The sequence below is a fragment of the Alnus glutinosa genome, chromosome 6 (genome assembly GCF_958979055.1).
Source record: "Alnus glutinosa chromosome 6, dhAlnGlut1.1, whole genome shotgun sequence".
Lineage (NCBI taxonomy): Eukaryota > Viridiplantae > Streptophyta > Magnoliopsida > Fagales > Betulaceae > Alnus > Alnus glutinosa.
Window position 1 is genome coordinate 10,454,809 of NC_084891.1, and position 22,567 is coordinate 10,477,375.

The 22,567-nt window shown below is 40.3% G+C and overlaps 1 protein-coding gene across 1 annotated transcript; it reads right to left on the reverse strand.

Annotated features, from left to right (window-relative positions):
- Nucleotides 1-903: 903 nt before the first annotated feature.
- LOC133871512 (uncharacterized) lies at nucleotides 904-21,622 on the reverse strand. The gene is made up of 4 exons (XM_062308950.1): nucleotides 21,479-21,622; nucleotides 21,034-21,427; nucleotides 20,747-20,969; nucleotides 904-1,030 (listed from the first exon to the last, which is right to left on the reverse strand). The coding sequence occupies exons 1-4, from the start codon at nucleotides 21,620-21,622 to the stop codon at nucleotides 904-906; spliced, it is 888 nt and encodes a 295-aa protein (XP_062164934.1).
- Between the last annotated feature and the right edge of the window lie 945 nt (nucleotides 21,623-22,567).

Here is a 22,567-nt window from a genome sequence, read left to right on the forward strand (position 1 = left end):
TACAGCCGTCATAATGCCCAAATTTTTCTAGACTAACAGAAATTAATGCTTTCATGGATTTGTTTTTGTGATTTTTTTTTTTAGCCCAGGAATTATGTCTTCAGACAACTCTCATTCCCGAGTCAGGCAAAGAATTGAAGAATCAGTTGCTGATAGATTGCACCGTATGCAATCTCGACAGGTTCTATCAGAGCAGAATCTTCTCCGCGCAGATCTGAGGGATCCAGTTTCACTTCCCATTGCTCAGATGCTTCTAGAGAACCAATGGGAGTACCTGTACAATTGTGCTTGCCCGGACTTTCCCAGACTGGTACTAGAATTTTATGGCAACATGATCATCATCCATGAGGATGACAGAGGACTGATTATACAGACCTTGGTCAGAGGACAGTAGATACAGATTGATCCACAGCTTATCAGTGCTGTGATCGGAGTACTTGTGTTACCAGTCTCCGGAGTTCCTTTTCCTGATGAGGCTTCCAACATTGATTTCTTGCATGACTTCTTTGGGGCGAGACCTCAGTGAGAGGACAAGTCACACTCCCAGTTCAACATCAGTGCCTTTGCTCCTATGCACCGATTCTTAGCAAAGGTTGTTATGACAAACCTTTGGACTCAAGCTCGGCGGAGTGAGCTTGCTCTCAAGAAGTCCACCCTTCGCTATGCCATAGTGATGCGGACTCCTTTTTACCTGTGCAAGCACATCTTGCACACTATGCTCGAGGTTCGTGATGAGAGAAACACGAGTCTGTCTTTTGGGTGTTTGATTACTCACATCTGTCTTCAGGTCGTGACAGATATTTCAGACTCCGAGCCCCGCTCACGAATCCCAGATCCCCTTGGCATATAGACTCTCATGAAGTCTAATGCTCATTTGCGGCATGAGGCTCAAGGCGCAGTTCCTCAGCCTCCACCAGATCTCCCCACAGCAGCTACATCATCTTCACAGGCCGTGCCTCCCACCTTCAACATTGAAGCTGCTTTTGCACAGCTTATGTCTTCAATGTCAACTCTCCAGTGGGAACTAAATCTTATAGGAGAGCGTGTCGAGCAGAGCCAGATTGACATCAGGGAGTGCTTGAAGTATCATCATCCAAAGCCGAATGAAGATGATGATTGAGTTTTTTTTATATATATAGTATGTTTTGTTTATTTTTCGAACAATTTTAAATTTGTGCTGACATTTTGTGTAGGTATTAAAACACTTATGTTTTCATTAATACTCTGTTTACCCTTTGTCGTTGTGTGACAAAAAGGAGGAGTATTTTTTGTTCATTTAGTTTTTAGACCGGGACTGTACTTCCAAACCGGTCAAGTGTTTTTTTGTCCCAGAATGGCCAAAGGGGGAGTTTGTTAGTATTTTATGTTGGCTATATTCTGGATGACAAAAACACTTTATGTAATGGTTACAAATTAATAGGATGGTAAGTTTTCAATTCAGAATCTTCATGTATTCAGATAATGTTCAAATCAAACAAAGTAACTGATCACAAGCTTCTAAAAGATGTCCATGAAGAGTCCTTGCAAAATTCAAGACAAAACAACTGGTTCCTGTACAACCGTCTGGACGAGCCTTTGAAGGCATCCGAACGCCCCGCAATGTCTTATAGATAATGATGAAGACGTCCGGACATTAGAGCAACACCGTCCGGACGCTAGGTCAATCATGGTTCAGCACAGAGTTGGATTCAGAAGTCGACACTGTTGGGAAGTCTCTGTAAGCCGTCTGGACGACATGGCAACACGTCCAGACAATGTCCAGTATTTCAAAATATTCCAGAGTTCCGTTCGAACGAGGAAAGGATTTTAGCAAAGACCGTCCAAACGCTTAGTCAAGCCGTCTGGAAGTGAACCGAATAAAGATAGAATTACGCTGTTTCTGAAAGGATATCGTAGAAAACCGCCCGGACGTGGATAACTTTTGTCCAGACGCTCGATAGTAAGAGTTCTTTTTTCAATAGATTTAGGGTTTCTTTAAGCCTATAAAAAGGGGGCTATGCTTGTAAATTGTACAGAATTCAGCAGTGAATTCCATAGTGCTTTGAGAGGGTGTTTAGAGAAAATCGAAGATCCGCTAGCTCTCAAGCTGTTGCCGGTGTGTGCTCAACAGTTCGTGTGAAGTCTATCTTAAGGGTTGGACCTAAGGTAAAGGAATCCATCAAAAACCCCTTCAGGTGGAAGATTTGGTTGGGAAGCGTTCACGATAGGCTTCGTGTCAAAGTTAAATGTATGACTGCTGCATAAGGGTATGTGAGCACGCGTGTCTTGTAATTAGCTTTGTTTTTTGGATAGTGGATTTCTTGGGTTTGGCTGCCCCGGAGTGGTTTTTCTTTTCACAAAGTTTCTACTTCGTCAACAAATATCTTGTCTTTTAAATTCCGCATTTTAAGATATTTTGTTGCACACAAACACACACACTTAGTTGAATTAGAAGTCATTATTATTTTATTAACACATCTTACGAGCCTAAAGATAAACCAGAAGGACCTTTCAGCAAGAAGACAGTGATGAAGTCTGATGCTCAGCTTCAAAGACACTAGGATCCTGAGGAGCCAGCTTCTCCACCTCCTCCAATTCAGCCAGAGCCATCAGCAGCATCTTCCTCCCAGTGATGCCATCTTAAGTGCAATAGACCGGATCTCACAGCGTATAGAGTCCATGGACACCTATTGGCATGAGTAGTACCAGGTGTTGGATTCAAAAGTGGATCAGGTCAACATCAATGTGGAGTGGTGCCTTCGATATTTGGAATCTGATGATGAGGAAAGTTAAGTGTTGTGTCACTTACTCTTTGTTTTTCAGTTTCTTTTAAAACTATTTTATTTCTGGGCTACTTTGAACAATTATATTTTTGTTCAATATTTTTCAACCCTTTGTTGTTTTTTTTTTTTCTGACTTATTACTTTGTTTACCCTTTGTCCTTTTGAGACAAAAAGGGAGAGTGTTTTTTATTTTTGGTATAAGTCGTTTTTTGTCCCAAAATGGCCAAAGAGGGAGTTTCTTAGTTTATTTTTATTGGCTACATTCTGGTTGACAAAAACGCCTCCATATCTGGGACTTCCATAATAGGGACACCGTAATTCAAGAGGAGTCCAGAAGAATTGTTGCAAAATATTTAATTCCAAGATGGAAAGGGCCGAACAAGGAAGTAATCTGCACAGAATTTCACTAAGAAGGAAATATCCTGGTGAAGGAAAGAATCTGGAAGATTTACAGCTCAGAAAGTCGGTTTTCCCTACAGATCGTCTGGACGCCCAGTTGCCAAGGTCCGGACGCCCAAGTCAAAAACTCAGTGTCCGATCAAGGTCCTAATGCTACAGCAGATGGTGGAGTCAGTAGGTCAAGGTCCGAATGGCCCAGCAGACTCTAAAGTCAGTAAGTCTCCATTCGCACAGGGTCCGAAAGAAAATGCGATGACTGCGGACAAAGAAAGGGTTTTCATGATATCGTCCGAACACCAAGGTTACCGGTCCGGACGCATGTCAGAAACTTATTGAAGATTCAAGTGAAGGTTTGGACGCCACAAGTACCGTCCAGACACCGCCTATGGAAATCTAAGTTTGTGTAGAATTAGGATTTCTGGAGCCTATTTAAAGAGGCTTGGAGGCTGTGTATTTGTAAGAATTCAGTATAGAATTTCATTGTGCTAAGACAGGGTGTTTAGGCAGATATTGTTAGATGAGCTAACTCTCTTAGAGTATTTGTGTGATTTGATCAACCATTAAAGTCTAACTTAGAGAGGAGCTCTAAGTTAAAGGAGTCCATTGAAGAACTATTCAGATAGGAGGTTTGGTTGAGAGACATTCACGTATAAGTACATGTCAGAGTTAAAGGTACGACTACTGCATCAGGGGTATGTGAATACAACTGCTTTGTAACTAGCTTTTTCATCTGAATAGTGGATTCCCTGGGTTTGGCTGCCCCAGAGTAGTTTTTCTCTTTGGTACAAAGAGTTTCCATTTCGTCACTAAAATATCTATGTTATTTACTTTCCACATTTTATATTTTGGTTGATTGGTTGATCACACACACACACAAAGAAGTCTTTATTTTTTTCAAGACCCTTTCACAGGTGACGGTGTTAGAGGATTCAAGAATATTTACCAAGAGGACCTTTACAACTAAGATGAGTGAAACCCTCATGGAAACTTTTATCAAGCTTTATGACATGTCTATTTTACTATCAAACGTGCATACTTTTATACTTACATTAAATAGTTTGTATGATAACGTGCACTTTATATTTGTGTAAATGGGGTGTTTGAAAAAGGAGTGGTAATCTGTGTGAGTTATATAAATGTATGTAGGGATAACTTCACAAAAGGGTTGAATTATACATCATTTTGATATAAGGGTACTGAACTAGCAAACGTCTCAAACTCGGGTATCCAAGTGTCCAACTGTCTTACTTAAGGGTACTACGTTAGGATTTGCTGTTAAATCCTAATGGAGTACCCAAATACCCCTGTTTATTTTTTTTTTTCAAAATAAGGGGTATTTTCGGTACTCCTTTAGGATTTAACAACAAATCATAACGTAGTACCCTTAAGTGAGACGTTTGGAAACATGGATACCCCAATTTGAGACGTTTGCTAGTTTAGTACCCTTATCTCAAAACAACGTATAATTCGATACCCTTTTGTGAAGTTATCCCATGTATGTATGTATAATGAAATAATTAATTGGATTATATGACATGACTACTGTTAGTATGTGATTGGCTGCATTCTGTTTGACAAAATCACTTTTATGTAATGTTGCCATTTTATCAGGTATGCCGTTTATTTTAAAGTCTTCATTTCAGAAATGTACTTCAAGAAGTTCAAAGAAGATTCTGTGCAGATTCCAAGTCAAAGAAGTCGGATCCCAAGCTTTTGTCTAGACACCCATCAATGTCCAAAAGTTTTGAACTGTTCAAGGTTGCATCTGTCCGGGCGTCTCAGCAACCCATCCGAACGCTCATCAATGTTCGACAAGAAATCAAATTTCCTTCTCAGACACAGATATGGAAGACAGCTGCATCCATCCAAACGTCAGGTCTACACCGTCCTGATGCTATCCTTGATAAGGCAAGACGTGGAGAAGAATTGCAACCATCCGGATGTCAGGGCAACACCGTCCGGATGCCAGTCCTTATTATGAAAATTACGTGCAGCAGAAGTGCAACTGTCCAGACGCGGCCCTGATATGGTATTGCGTGAAGCACGTTATGGAAAGCCAATTGCATAGTTGTCCATCTGGAGACTCTCAGCTACCGTCCAGACACCACCTAGAGAAATCCATTTCAGACTTGTTTAAAGTCTACTGAACCTATATATAGAGACCTCTAGGCATGTATTATTTATAGAATTCAGTATTGAATTCCTTAGAGCTTAGAGAGTAGTATATTTTAGGGAGAAATTTTGAAGATCCACTAGCTCCCAAGCCGTTGTTGTTGTGTGTTGTTGATGGGCTCGTTATTGAAGTCTATCTTAGGAGGAGCCCTAAGGCAAAGGAATCCATAGAAGACCACTTAAAGTAAGAGACTTGGTTGGGAGGCGTTCACGTTGGGTTACGTGTCAAAGTGCTAGATATGATCGCTGCATCGAGTATGTGAGTGTTACTGTCTATGTACTAGCTTTGTCTTCTAATAGTGGATTTCCTGGGTTTGGCTGCCCCGGAGTGGTTTTTCTCTTCATTGAGTTTCCACTTCGTTAGCAAAATATTTGTGTTCTTTAAATTCCGCATTTACAATATTTTGTTACACATTGTGCACACACACAGAGCAAATTAGAAGTCAGTCTATTTTTCATTTGGTATCAGAGCTTGGTACACTCTAGTTAGATTTATTTCTTGAGTGTATTCTTTTTTTACCTCTACTCATTTTTTTGGCTATGTCTCAAAATCTTAATACTGTTTCTGCCTTTGTTGGTACAAACTATGGCTATTGGAAAGCTCGCATGCGTTTCTTTTTAAAATCCATTGATTGTTGGTAAATTGTTGAATCTGGTTGGACTAAGCCAGAGGATACAACTGTCGAACTAGTTCCTGGAAGAAACGCACGACTTGCTAACGATAAAGCCCTCTATGCTCTTTGTCAAGCTCCTTCACCGTCTGAATTTGCAAAAATTTCAAACTGTGAAATCGCTCAAGAAGCATGACAAATCATAGAAACAATATATGAGGGCACAAAACTTGTTAAATCTGCCAAGCTCCAAATGTTGATTTCAAGAGATTAAGATTCTTGAAGATGAGACATTCGGAGAGTTTTACACTAAGATGAGCAACCTGAGAAACTCGATGGTGAGTCTCAGGAAGACCATTTAGGACGTAAAGCTCATCTGAAAAATTCTAAGATCTTTACCTGAGCGTTTCAGAATTAAAGTGACTACCATTGAAGAAAGCAAGAATCTAGAAGAGATGAAGATTGAAGAGTTGGTAGGATCTCTTCAAACATATTAGCTTTCCCTGCCTCCAGTTGATGTGGCCTTTTGTTTACCAAGATATATCAATAATAAATAACCACTCGCAATAGGACAAATCCTTGTAGGATAAGGCTATAGTGGGGCTGTCGAACCTCAAGGACTCCAGGGGTAATGTTATCGAGTTTGTGAAGATTAAAAATAACCAAAGAAAAGATTGTTGAATTTGTGATTAATTAAAGTGCATAAAATAAACGTAAAAGAAAATTGAAATATAAGAGAGAGAAAGAGTAGAGTATTGACTTCACCGCTATCCGTAAATCAATGGCTAATCATATTTAATTAGAGAAATTCATTCTATGCATGTTATAAATAAACAAGAAATTACCTTATTAAAGCATAAGTATAATCCATCTTCGGTTGGCACGGATCATCCACCTAACCACTAAGATGCGGTACGACCCGTCTTTCCTAAGCATGGATTAGCTACGTCTTTAATAGGATACATACAATCGATGGAAAAGTATAACCCATCTTTGGTTGGTACGAATCGTCTACCTAAATTACATTAAACTAGGGTGTAGTACGATTCGTCTTTCCTAGGCATGGCCTATCTAATCCTCTTGATCATATGTCAATTAAACTCGTTGTATAATCATCATTCTCATAATCACAGAAAATAAATGTTAGTATTTTGGCCTTATTCTGTGTTTGGACAAAATCACTTATGTGTAATGATACAGTAAACAGGGATTCCACTTTCAGAATGATGTCAGAAGATTCTGCCTACGAGTCAGAAGAATTTCAAGTTCCCTGTCATCTGTCCGGACGATGTGTCATCCCGTCCGGACGCCCATCTGTCTACTGTTCCATCCGTCCGGATGACGTGTCATTCCGTCCGGACATCAGACAGACAAGCATCATCTGTCCGGACGACATGTTTCTTCCGTCTGGACACCTACATCGTATCAAGAAGCTTCTGTGCCAGCTTGCTTTGTCTAGACAATTCAGTAGCACGTCCGGACGCCTATCAGTCCTCGAAACGGTTCACTGATTCTTTCCGAGTTCAAGAAAGGGAAGATCAATCAACCGTCCGGACGATGTGGTATCCCGTCCGGACGCGTATCTCCGTAAGGCAAGAATCGCAGTTCAAAATGAACTGTCCGGACATCTGATAGCTGTGGTCCAGACGCTGGTGCATCGTATATGGTAACTGCCGATTCGAATTCAACCATCCGGACGTCTCCCCCTCATGGTCCGGACCCACGCGCATCAGATATGGAAATTGCGTGTTGAAGTTTAGCCGTCCAGACGCTCTTGCCCCATGGTCCAGACGCGCGAAGCCTATTATGGAAATTACTTGCAGCGGACGTGCGTCCGTCCGGACTATCGAGCCATCCCATCCGGACGATGTTCTTATATAGGAAAGATTTCTCCGCGAAAATTTCAGAAAATCCTGTCGCACAATTGTCCGTCTGGACGGCCATGGTTCACCGTCCGGACGGCTCCCAGGCATATTTTGCCTGACGCCCATTCTGATCCCCAACCTATAAATAGGGGCCCTTGGGCACTTAGAGCTGCAAGAATTCGGTGTGAATTCCATTAGAGCTCAGAGACGTGATATCTCCTCTGAAGCCATTTTTCAAGTGTGCTGTGTTGTAAACCGAAGTCTATCTTAGAGGTCGGCTCTAAGATAAGGAGTTCCATTGAAGACCCCTTCAGGTAGGTGAACCTGGTTGGGAAGCGTTCGTGTTGGATTACACGTCAGAGATCAAAGTACGACCACTGCATCAGTACATGTGAGTGTTACTGTCTTGTATCTAGCTATGTCTTCTGAATAGTGGAATTCCTGGATTTGGCTGCCCCAGAGTGGTTCTTCTCTTAACTGAGTTTCCACTTCGTCAACAAAAATCTCTGTGTCATTTACTTTCCGCTGTGCTTCAATTTTTGTTGACACTTGTTGCACACACTTTACTATTAGAAGGCATTTCAATTTTTCAATTGGTATCAGAGCAGGTACACTCTGTTTAGGATTTATTTCCTGAGTGTGATCCTCATCTTTTGTGACTTCTATTTTTTTTACACCTTTTATCATGAATTCTTCTCTGTTTTCTAGTGACGATTCTGATATTATGCTCTTTAAGGTTTTTAATAAATTGAAGAATGGTCAACATTCTAAAATTTTTCATAAAGAGCTTAAAAAGGTGAAGCAAGAAAAAGAGTCTTTGATTGTTCAATTGTCTGAATCACATGCTTTGATTGACTCTTTGAGATCTGAGAATACCATGCTATTTGGCATTATTGATTCACTTGAGAAGAAATTGGAAAAATTCTCTAGTGATAATTTGAAAAGCATGCTTTGTATTCATTAAGATATTTCCAACAAGCCTGATTTAGTTGTTGATGACTTAAGTGCTTCTACTTCACATGTTGCTGATTCTGAATTAGATTCCATTATTATTAAGCCTGTGATAGTAGACACTGCTTGTTTGGATAATTCTTGCTTGAATAATTGTGTGATGCCCAAGCCCAAGGAATCAGGAACACAAGGTAAGTTTGTTCCTACTTGTCATAATTGTGGGAAAATTGGTCATATTAGGCCAAATTGTTATTTGTTAAAATCCCACAGGCCTTGGATTAAGCAGGATGCTATGAGGAAAAGTGAAGTTGATGATTCTTCCTCATCAAAATATGTCCCTCCGCATAGGAGACATATAAAAGGTAAGGGCAATGTTATTTGTAAGAATGCTAACCATAATTTTGCAGAGAATACAAAGAAGCTTGCCTACCTGCCATCACTGCGGCATCACCGGTCACATCCGACCCAATTGTCCACATCTCCAGGCTTAGAAGTCGAAGGTTTAGAAGGAGCTGCCAACAAAAGCTACATCAGGCACTCTACTTCCTACGGCACTTCAGGCTCCGCAACATCAGCAAAGGTTTGTTCCTACCAATCAGAGTGGCAAACCAAAGAAGAACAAATCAAGGCGCTACAAGAGAAAGCTGCAGAAGCCCAATGGCAGCCATGGCTATGAAGGATTGCTTAGCCTAATGCATGGTATGCTAAGGAGAATGGACAACATGGACAAGACCTGCAAGCCACCGCCTCGAGTCAAGCAGGTATGGGTCAAGAGTGATGAGACCATTCACCCCATGAGGGGGAACGAACGCACCTAGCAGGAGAAGGTGTTCATGCCTAGGATTCGGTTCCTAATCCTAAGGCATCAGGTTTGATTGCTTGCACATTTACTTGTTATATTTGTGTGCTTACTATGCAATCTAGGAACCAGTTTGTTGTGCCCCCTATTCTCTTGAGAGAGCATTGCAGGTACTGTTTGGGGAAGACAGAAAAAGCAGGTCGAGCGACTGTTTTTTTTCTGTATTGGCATCATCAGGTTTAGTCTTGCCATGCATATGATGTTTTCTTTCCATTTTGCATTTGTTTTTAATAAATATATATATATATATATATATATATATATATATATTGGGGAGAATTTGCAGGATTTTTTTTGGCATATCAGATATTGCATGTATTTTCTCATGATATCTCAATTATTTGGGTATTAATTTACTTTGCTTAGATATATTTGAGAGTTTCTGACTATAATTTGCCAAGTGTTTTCCTGTATATGCAAAAGTAGGATAGTTTCTTTTTTCATGCGATGAAAAATGTGCACTATCCTTGACTCCCCTAAAGGTACATCTTTCCTTCTCTGACTTTGTGTTTCTAAGAATTTTTGGATAAGAGAAGATGTTTTTGATAAGATGGCCAAATTGACCACATGCTAGTTGAACCTAGAACCTAAAAACTTTGGCATTCCCTCTAGATTGTATCACCATAAGAATTAGCAGTTATTCATATGAATTTTGTGCTTTAAATTTTCTATTCACTGCTTTTGTGCTGAATTTGCTATTGCCTTGCCCTCTACATGCAAGTAAAAATTTACTTTGTCCTTCATGGTACAAGTAAAACAATTCGGTGCTGCATTTCAGGGGGAGTGTATCAGATGAGGGTGGCTAGGCCCTAGTAAGTTTTAAGGTTTGACTTTTGGCTAATCTGTCACAGATTTTCTCTCTTGTCTAGAAAATCTGGTTGCTCTTTGTCATTTCTGTGATAGTCATACCTTGTGGGTTAAGTCTTCACACACACACGCATTGCATGAGTTGAGTTGTCTATTTATTTTTCTGTAAATTTTCCTCAAGTTTCAGATTTTCAGTGTGAAGTGTGTGGACGGACTTATTTTTTCGTCCAAAACGAGAGCAGTCTTGCCATATGCTGACCTAGCAATTGCTCATCCGGTCAGGATCTCTATAGGTTTAAGACTTGCTTCTCTTTCTCTGCCATAGACACATCTTTGCATTTTTATTGATTTATCATGGCATCTTGTGTGTTTTTCTCGTGGATTTCTCCCGAGATTTTGGCATTTTGTGCACATCTCTTCTCATCCCATGATCTTCAATGTGCCTTCCATTATTCTTTTAAGTCTTTGTGCTTTTAGAATATTGGAATATTTGTTGGGATATTTTATTGAGATAGTGTGCATGAAAATCCTTCTCTGTCTATGTGTTGGGCTGATCATGATATATTTATGCCTTATGAGTAGCTGCATTGCTTATATTTCTCTTTGGCATCCATTTGACAGCCGTCTCAAATACCACATTATGTTTGGAACTAACAGGATCTAATGGTATTTTTGGAGATATTTCTGATTGGTTTTTCAGGAATACGACATCCAACGACTCCCAGCACAGTGATTGACAGATGCATCCTTTGGAAAACTGACTGTTGTTGAAGTCGGATGTTTAATGTCCAAAGGTCTTGGGATTTGAGATGAGCTTTTTCCCCTAGCTCGTGCATAGCCTTCCGTAGCAGTCCCTCAAATCTGCATCAGTTAGAGGTTCAGTGTTGAATCTCCTCACTTATCTTGCAGACCAGTTGCTTAGAGGATGTCAATCTGCGGATAACCTGGTCAGGCTTTGCAAAATCAAAGTGACTGAAGGCTTTTCAGTCCATGGCTCCCGGCTTCTGGAGTTAGAAGCCGAAGTTCTACAAATCCAGCTGTTACGGATTTCTATCCGTTACTTGATTTCAGTGGATCAGTAAGATTTGGTACCTGGAGGATTTTTGTTCCTCTCTTTTGAGCCACTTGCAGACTTTTCTCTAGTTTCCTATTGTTTTGGATTTTAGAACTTTTTTTTTGTCGATATTATTACTCTTTTTACCCTTGTGCTTCTGAGACATTAAGGGGGAGTAATTGTTGTATGGTTTTTCTCATTACTCTGGTTTACCCATTGTCCCTTTGTGACAAAAAGGGGGAGTAATTGTTGTTTTTGGACCGGGAATGTATTTCCAAACCGGTCAAGTGATTTTTGTCCCAGAATAGCCAAAGGGGGAGTTTGTTAGTATTTTGGCCTTATTCTGTGTTTGGACAAAATCACTTATGTGTAATGATACAGTAAACAGGGATTCCACTTTCAGAGTGATGTCAGAAGAATTTCAAGTTCCCTGTCAGCTGTCCGGACGATGTGTCAACCCATCAAGACGCCCATCTGTCTACTGTTCCATCCGTCCGGACGATGTGTCATTCCGTCAGGACATCAGACAGACAAGCATCATCTGTCCGGACGACGTGTTTCTTCCGTCCGGACACCTACATCATATCGAGAAGCTTCTATGCCAGCTTGCTCCGTCCGGACGTTTCAGCTGCACGTCCGGACGCCTATCAGTCCTCGAAACGGTTCACTGATTCTTTCTGAGTTCAAGAAAGGGAAGATCAATCAACCATCCGGACGATGTGGTATCCCGTCTGGACGCGTATCTCCGTAAGGCAAGAATCTCAGTTCAAAATGAACCGTCCAGACATCTGACAGCTATGGTCTGGACGCTGGTGCATCGTATATGGTAACTGCCGATTCGACTTCAACCGTCCGAACGTCTCCCCCTCATGGTCCGGACGCATGCGCATCAGATATAGGAATTGCGTGTTGAAGTTTAGCCGTCTGGACGCTCCTGACCCATGGTCCGAATGCGCGAAGCCTGTTATGGAAATTACTTGCAGCGGACGTGCGTCCGTCCGGACGATCGAGCCATCCCGTCCCGACGATGTTCTTATACAGGAAAGATTTCTCCGCGAAAATTTCAGAAAATCCTGTCGTACAGTTGTCCGTCCGGACGGCCATGGTTCACCATCCGGACGGCTCCCAGGCATATTTTGCCTGTCGCCCATTCTGACCCCCAGCCTATAAATAGAGGCCCTTGGGCGCTTAGAGCTGCAAGAATTTGGTGTGAATTCCATTAGAGCTCAGAGACGTGATATCCCCTCTTAAGCCGTTTTTCAAGTGTGCTGTGCTGTAAACCGAAGTCTATCTTAGAGGTCGGCTCTAAGGTAAGGAGTTCCATTGAAGACCCCTTCAGGTAGGTGAACCTGGTTGGGAAGCGTTCGTGTTGGGTTACACGTCAGAGATCAAGGTACGACCACTGCATCGGTACATGTGAGTGTTACTATCTTGTATCTAGCTATGTCTTCTGAATAGTGTAATTCTTGGGTTTGGCTACCCCGGAGTGGTTTTTCTCTTAACTTAGTTTCCACTTCGTCAACAAAAATCTCTGTGTCATTTACTTTCCGCTGTGCTTTAATTTTTGTTGACATTTGTTGCACACACTTTACTTTTAGAAGTCATTTCAATTTTTCAATAAGAATGATTTGAGTTCAATAAAGGTAAAAAGCTTTCTAAGACAAGATAAGAGTTCTACCAATATTGATTATGAATTGAAGAACGATTGCATTAAAAAATGAAGAACAATATCAAATTGTAGCAGTTCTCATAATTATACAACCAACATGCATAAACTAAAATTCTCTAAATTGAAATACAATCAAACCATTGTGCTTAGATAGGGCTACATCAGTACCCTACAAAGCTTTTTAGCCGTTCATGACGCTGTTGCAATGGCCTCCTGCCATAATTACTTCTCTTCAACTCTTCAAGCCTTTAAGAAGTTTTTCTCTGAATTTGCTCTAGGTAGCAATGTGTCTTTCTTCAATGTTTAGAGGCCTATTTATAGAGATTAGGAGAGACCTAAAAGCCCTAGAAATCCAAGAAAAATCGGAACTTAGTCTCCTAGTCCAAATAGGAGATTGAAAATTCAATCCAAGTAGGAAAAGGATGCCAAGTTCATCTAGATTTGCGGTCTTTTATTGTAGGGTAATTTTGGCATAGTAAAACTCCGAATTAGGGAAAATATATTTCAAACATTTGTTTCATTTTTTATTAGCTTTCCAACACCACAAATTTCATTGCAATCCAAGATCTGAGTAGTAAGTTATGATCAAAACATTGAGACATGTGCAGAATCCAAATTTGAATTCAATCCGATTTTGACTCTTATCGGAGAAATTCCGATTTAATCATTTCCTTGATTTGATTAAACTTAATCAAATCATATAAGTCTTCTATTATGATTGGTTAAACTTAAACATATCTTCTAGGTCTTCTCAAAGTGTGCTTTAAGCCCAAAATCAATGGAATTAATTGCATTTTTATTTAAAACCTGAAAACAATAAAACAACTCAAAATCAAACAACAATGCTAAGGAATTAACATAAGCAAGTTAAGGGCATTGAATGTGCAACATTCAATACTTATCACAACCCCAAACTTACATATTGCTAGTCCCTTAGCAATACAAAACAAGAAATAAAACTAAAAAACAACAAGATAAATGCTTCTTTCGTGGGATGTACGATTACATTTAGCGTATGCAACAAGCCTTTTAAACCCCTAGGACTCCCTAGTGGACGAGTGAAGTCTCATGAAGGTTTGCCAAAATTGATACCCACAAGCATTATGCAAGATCATGTTATCTATAAGATTGAAGGGTCACAAAAACAATGATTCTCATTCATTAGCAAGATTAACAAAATAAACTCCATCTTCACAATTTCAGGGAATTAAAAATTAAGCTACTAACATGGCATTATGAGATATCACAAGATTCAAAAACTATAGTCATGAGGTTTCAAAAACGAATCTCAATCATGAATGATTCAATACTCAAAATTCGTTGGACTCCCCATTAGAGAAAACAACCAAGGCATATTTTCTATTTTATTTCTTTTCTTTTCTTTTCTTTTCTTTTGTATACATGCAGGCTGTGCAATGCTTAGCTCCCTTAAGCTTTCTAACTGACCCATGTAATAAGTGTTAGGTCAATGACTCCTAAACCAGATGGTTTTAGAGCATTAGGTGTAAAACACCCTAAAGACTTACTGAATATTAAATAGACTTCTAATTTTAACAAGTGTGTGCAATAGTGTGCAACAAAATATTACAATGCGGAAAATAAAGAGACAGATATTTTGTTGATGAAGTGGAAACTCAATTAAAATAAAAACCACTCCGGGGCAACCAAACCCAGGATATCTACTATTCAGAAGACAAAGCTAGTTACAAAGTAGTAGCACTCACATGTCCTTATGCAGTGGCCGTACCTTGAACTCTAACATGTGACCCAACACGAATGTCTCCCAACCAAGTCTCCTACTTGAAGGGGTCTTCAATAGAATCATTTACCTTAGGGCCAACCCCTAAGATAGACTTCAGTTTCAATACAGCAACAGCACTTCGCAACGGCTTGAGAGTGAGCAGATCAGCACAATAACTCTAAAATATAACTCTCTAAGCACTACAAAATTCACAACCGAATTCCTACAATTCTCAAGCCTAAGGGCCTCTATTTATAGGCTGTAGGTTTAAATGAGCGTCTGGCTTGAAATACCTTCGTACCGTTCAGACGGTAGACATAAGGCATCCGGAAGGACAATTGTGCGATCAGCTTTCCAAATTTCGCAGAAATTCTTTCCTGAATTGAGCCGCGTCCAGACGGTGTTGCCCTGTCGTCCGAACGGTTGCACTTGAGCTGCACGCAATTTCCATATCAAGGCTTGGTGCATCCAGACCATGACATCTGTTGTCCGAACGGTGAATCCGATGCACGCAATTTCCATATATGAAGCTCGCAAGTCAGGACCATGAAAACCGTCGTACGAACGTCTAATTTTTGAATGCGTGACTAGCCTTATGGATGAGCGCGTCTTGACGGGAATCCACATCGTCCGGATGGTTGCAGTGTCTTCCCATATCTGTGTTTTGAAAAGAAATCTCATAGCTAATCGAACACTGAGTGGCGTCCGGACGTGCTGCTAAAACGTCCAGACGGATGAAAGCTGGAACAATTCGAAGCTTCTCGACATAGAGGAAGGTCCGGACGGAAAGTTCTCGTCTTCTGGACGGATGATGCTTTGGACAGTTGGGCGTCCGGATAGTATATCACGTTGTCCAGACAGCTGCAAGGGATCCGATTTCACTGACTTGTAGACTGTTCAGAAATTTCTAGAAACATGTATCTGAAGAAGACTTCTAAAAACTGACTGAACCCCTAATTAAAAGCATCATTGTTTATGTTATTGACTGATGAGTGTCCAGACGTTTCACTATGCCGTTCGGACGATAAACTCGGGATTTGACTTTTGCTGAACTGTAGACTTTGCAAAGTCTTCTTGGAGTCTAGGCATTCCTTCTTGACGCTTGTGACACTGATCTTGTCTTAGTGAGGCTCTTTCCATATCAGAGAAATAAACTTTGAATATTTGAAAACTCTGAACTAATAAGGCATCCCTATGAAATCAGCAACAGTACATGATAGTAATTTTGTCCAACAAAATGCAGCCAACACAAAAACTAACAAACTCCCCCTTTGGCCATTCTGGGACAAAAATCACTTAACCGATTAAAAATACAATCCCGGTCCAAATCAAACATATACTCCCCCTTTTTTGTCTCAAAGGGACAAAGGGTAAACAGAGTATAGAAAGACCATAGTAATAAAATACTCTCCCTTGATGTCTCAACAAGACAAGGGTAAACAAAGTATATAAAATCCACAGACAAAAGCGTTCTATAATCCAAAACAAAAGGAAAATAGAGAAGAGTCTGCAAGTGGCCCAAACGAGATTAACAAAAATCCTCCAAGTACCAAATCCTGCTGATCCACTGAAAGCAAGCAACTGAGAGAAATCCGTACAAGAAGGCTGGATTTGTACTACTCCGGCTTCTAGTTCCCGAAGTCGGGAACCATGGACTGAAAAATCTTCAATCTCTTGATTTTGCAAAGCCGGAAACTGGTTATCCGCAGATTGACATCCTCTAAGCAACTAGTCTGCAAGATAAATGAGGAGATTCACCACTGAACCACTAACTGATACAGATCTGAGGGAATGCTACGAAAGGCTCTGCATGAGCTAGGGGAAAAGGCTCATCTTAAACCTGAGACCTTTGAAATTTTGAAAAATTGAAATGACTTCTAAAAGTAAAGTGTGTGCAACAAGTGTCAACAAAAATTAAAGCACAGGGGAAAGTAAATGACACAGAGATTTTTGTTGACGAAAGGGGAAACTCAGTTAAGAGAAAAACCACTCCGGAGCAGCCAAACCCAGGAATTCCACTAATCAGAAGACAAAGCTAGATACAAGACAGTATCACTCACATGTACCGATGCAGTAGTCGTACCTTGATCTCTGACGTGTAACCCAATACGAACGCTTCCCAACCAGGTTCACCTACCTAAGGGGTCTTCAATGGAACTCCTTACCTTAGAGCCGACCTCTAAGATAGACTTCGGTTTACAGCACAGCACACTTGAAAAACAGCTTCAGAGGAAATATCACGTCTCTGAGCTCTAATGGAATTCACACCGAATTCTTGCAGCTCTAAGTGCCCAGGGGCCCCTATTTATAGGCTTGGGGTCAGAATGGGCGTCAGGCAAAATATGCCTGGGAGCCGTCCGGACGGTGAACCATGGCCGTCCAGACGGACAACTGTGCGACAGGATTTTTCAAAATTTTCTCGGAGAAATCTTTCCTGTATAAGAACATCGTCCGGACGGGATGGCTCGATCGTCCGGACGAACGCACGTCCGCTGTAAGTAATTTCCATAACAGGCTTCGCGCGTCCTGACCATGGGGCAGGAGCGTCCGGACGGCTAAACTTCAACACGCAATTTTCATATCTGATGCGCGTGCATCCGGACCATGAGGGGGAGACGTCCAGACGGTTGAAGTCGAATCGGCAGTTACCATATACGATGCACCAACGTCCAGACCACAGCTGTCAGATGTCCGGACGGTTCATTTTGAACTGTGATTCTTGCCTTACGGAGATACGCGTCCAAACGGGATACCACATCGTCCGGATGGTTGATTGATCTTCCCTTTCTTGAACTTGGAAAGAATCAGTGAACCGTTCGAGAACTGATAGGCGTCCGGACGTGCTGCTGAAACGTCCGGACGAAGCAAGCTGGCACAAAAGCTTCTCGATACGATGTAGGTGTCCGGACGGAAGAAACACGTCGTCCGGACAGATGATGCTTGTCTGTCTGATGTCCGGACGGAATGACACGTCGTCCGGACGGATGGAACAGTAGACAGATGGGCGTCCGGACGGGATGGCACATCGTCCAGACGGCTGACAGGGAACTTGAAATTCTTCTGACTTGCAGGCAGAATCTTCTGACATCACTCTGTAAGTGGAATCCCTATTAACCGCATCATTACACATAAGTGATTTTGTCCAAACACAGTATAAGGTCAAAATACTAACAAATTTGAACATCCGACTTCAACAACAGTCAGTTTTCCAAAGGATCCATCTGTCAAATATTGTGCTGGGAGCTACTGGACAACATATTCCTAAAACATTTAAACAGAAATATTTCCAAAAATAATACCACAAAGAAATATTAGATCATGTTAGTCCCAAAAAGAAAGTGTTATTATGATAACTGTCAATTGGATGCACAAGCATTACAAAAGCAAAGATCGCAATCCAAATGACCCATATATATCAATATCAACCCAACACACAAACAAAATAGGATTTACATGCACAATATCTCAAAAAAAATTCCAATCACCAAATATTCCAATATTCTAAAAAGCACAAAAACTTGAAAGAACAAAGATACAGTAAATACCATGGAATGAGAAGAAATGTGCAGAGAATGCCAAAATCTCGGGAGAAATCAGAGAGAAAAATACACAACATGACATGATAAATCAATAAAAATGCAGAGATGTATGTATGGCAGAGAAAGAGACGCAAGTCTTAAACCTGTAGAGATCCCGTCTGGACGTGACACTTAACCATCCGGACGGTTATTGCAAGGTCAACATACGACAAGACTACGCTCGTCTAGATGTAAGAATAGGTCCGTCTAGACGCTTCACACTAAAAATCTGAAACTGGAGAAAAAATTGCAGGAAAAAAAATATTTTTCCCTAAAGTTAGCTTCGGAACACACATGTAGAATCAACTAATAAAACAATCAAATAACATTGCAAAAATATACAAAGATATAAATGAGAGTTAAGTATTCAATAAGCACAAATTTCCCTGCAGATAGAAATTTTAAATAGATTACTCAACTCATGCAATGCATGTGTGTATGAAAGCTTTCTCAATAAGGTATGAAGTTCACTAATATGACTTAAAGCAACCAGATTTTCTAAACAAGAGAGAAAATCAATGAAAGATCAGTCAAAAGTCAAACATCATAAAGTGCTAAGGCCTAGCCACCCTCATCTGATACACTCCCCCTAAGATGCAGCATATAATTGTTTTACTTGTATCATGAAGGACAAGGTAAAATTTTATTTGCACCATGAAGGACAAGGCATAAAGCTAATTCAGCACAAAAGCAGTGAATATAAGCATATAGCACAGAAAACTGAAGAATTACTGCTTGATTCTTGTTGGTGCTGCAACCTAGAGAGAATGCTAGAATTTTTAGGCTCTAGGTTCAACTAGCATGTTGGTCAATTTGACCATCTTATCAAAAACATCTCTCTCATTAGAATTTTCAGAAGCAAGAAGTCAGAGAGGAAAATGATGTACCTTAAGGGAGCCTTGGATAGTGCACAATATTTAATCGCATGAGAAAAGCAATTATCTATCATTAAGATGCAACAGGAAAACTTAGCAAATATCAAACATAAACTCTCAATCATATATAAGCATATTCAATTAATGCACAATGAACTGAGATATTAGGCAAAAGCTATCAAAAGAAAAGAAAAAAAAAATCTGCATCTTCTACCCCAATTTTTATTTTTTATTTTTTATGTTGAAAACAATAAAACATAAAAACAACAAGGACATGCTCATGGAAAAGGAAATAACATCTAGTCCTAGCATTAAGGTAAAATCAAACCTGTCCTCAGGAAGATAGGTTTAGAAATACCAAGACTGAAAAGCAGCCGCCTGACGTGCTTTAACTATCATCCCAAAAAAAATATCTGCAGATGTTTCTCAAGACAACAAGAGAAAATATGGGGGATAAAATAAACGGTTCCTCAACAGAATTCAAGGCATGAATAAGATATGACAAGATAAACAATGCAATGCAAACATACCTGACATGCACTAGGATTTATGAACCAAAATCCTAGGCATGGGAGACCTCACCTACTAGGTGAGTCCACTCCCCCTCAAGGGGTGAATGGTCTCATCATTCTTGACCCATACCTGCTTGACCCGTGGAGATGGTTTGCGGGTCATGTCCATGTTGGCCATTCTTCTTAGCATACCTTGCATCAGGTTCAGCAACCTTTCATAGCCATGGTTGCTAGTAAGCTTCTGCGGCTTTCTCATGTAGCACCTTGATTTGTTCTTCTTTGATTTGCCACTCTAATAGGCAAGAACAAATTGTTGCTGATGCTGTGGAGCCTGAAGTGTCGTAGGAGGTAGAGTGCCTGATGTAGCTCTTGTTGGTAGCTCCTTCTGAACCTTTGACTTCTGAGCCTGGAGCTGTGGACATTTGGGTCGGATGTGACCAGTGATGCCACAGTGATGACAGGTGGGTAAGCTTCTTTTGTTTGAATGCTTCTTAACATTCTCTACAGAATTATAGTTAGCATTCTTACAAATAACATTGCCCTTACCTTTTATATGTCTCATATGCAGAGGGACATATTTTGATGAGGAAGAATCTTAAACTTCACTTTTCCTCGGAGCATCCTGCTTAATCTAAGGCCTGTGGAATTTCAACAAATAACAATTTAGCCTAATATGATCAATTTTCTCACAATTATGACAAGTAGGAACAAACTACCTCGTGTTCCTAATTCCTTGGACCTTGGCATCACATGATTATTTAAGCAAGAATTTTCTAAGCAAGCTGTATCTACTATCACAGGCTTAATATCAATATAATTTAATTCAGAATCAGAAGCATGTGAAGTAGAAGTACTCATATCATCAACAATAAGCATGTGAAGTAGAAGTACTCTTCCACCAAGGTTTGGATCATGTCCTTTTCAAGGATCTCCGCATCATCATCAATGCCAGGTTGTTTACAATTGTTGAAGATGTTCAACTCAACGGTCATATTTCCAAATGTAAGCTTTATGATTCCATTCCTGCAATTAATCAAAGCGTTAGAAGTAGCCAAAAATGGTCGTCCCAAAATGACAGGAACATCAATGCTAGAATGCGAAATAGGCTTTGTATCTAAAACAATAAAATCCACAGGAAAGTAAAATTTATCCACTTGCACCAAAACATCCTCTACTACCCCCTCTTGGTATAACAACAGATCGGTCGGCAAGTTGAAGAACAACTTTGGTCGGTTTTAAATCCTCAATGCCCAACTGCTCATAAACTGTGTAGGGTAGTAGATTTACACCTACTCCTAAATCCATTAATGCTTTATCAATCTTAGAATTTCCAATGATGCATGGGATAGTTGGTGATCCAGGATCTTTCTGTTTCAAAGGAATTTTTTGCTGAAGTATAGCACTTACCTGCTCTGTTAAAAATGCCTTTTTGCGAACAAAAAGCTTTCGCTTGACCGTGCAAAGATCTTTCAAAAATTTTGCATATGAAGGAATTTGTTTGATGGCATCTAACAAAGGAATGTTTATTTTCACTTGCTTGAATACTTCCAAAATATCTTGATTCTCTGTTCCCTTTTTAGGTGCAAGCAACCTTTAGGGAAATGAGGCAACAGGCTTATACACTTTCTCCACTACATCTTCAACCTCACTAGGCTTGTCATCTTCCTTGGTTTCTAAATCTCCCTTAGGTTGTGAAACCTTTGTTGGGACCTCTTTATTAACTACCTTTCCACTCCTAAGGATAGTGACAGACTTGGCATGTTCCATTTGAGTATTGCTAACTTCATTTACCCCAGCTCGAGTCCTTGGGTTAGGTTCAGGTTAGGCTGGAAACTTTCCTTTCTCTCTCACATTCAATTGAGACTCAATTCTGCCAACTGCGTTTTTCAACTCTTGAATATCTTGCCTGGTATCTTGGTTGATCTGAGATCAGCTTTGTATGAAGGCTTGCAATGTTTCTTCCAAGGTTTGCTTATGTGGTGGCACATAAGGCGCATGAGAAGAAGATCCTTGAGGTTCATTAGCAGATTGACCATTTCTCCAACTAAAATTCGGGTGATTCCGCCAGTTAGGATTGTACGTCTAAGAATAGGGTGAACTAAATGGTCTTTGATATGCATTGGCTGCATTGGCTTGTTCATGCAACACCTCTTTGAAAGCAGGGATTGTGGGACAATCCTTGGTCAAATGTACAGTTGCCTCACAAATCTCGCAACTAATTTCAATTGGTTTGGGACTCTTAGTCACACCCACTTTGCTCAGCTCTATGGCCTCCACCTTCCTTGTCAATGTAGCAATACGAGCACTCATATCCTCATCTGCTTTAATGTGATATAAACCTCCCCTAGAACTAGGTTTAGGTTTTGCCTTATCCGTCCTCTCTGTGGTTTCCCAGCCTTGAGCATTTTCGGCCAAGAGATCAAAATAATCCCAAGCTTCATCGGGTGCTTTGTTCATAAATTCACCATTACACATCATCTCCACAAATTGCCTCATGTTGGAAGACAACCCATCATAAAAAAAAAAAAAAAAAAAAAAAAAAAAAAAAAAAACTTATCACCCGCCATGTTTCATACCCATGATGTGGGCATGAGAGTAAAAGTTCTTTAAATCGTTCCCAGCATTGAAAAAATGTTTCATTTTCTTTCATGGCAAAATTCATGATGTTCCTTCTCAATGTATTGGTCTTATGAGTTGGAAAAAACTTTTTCA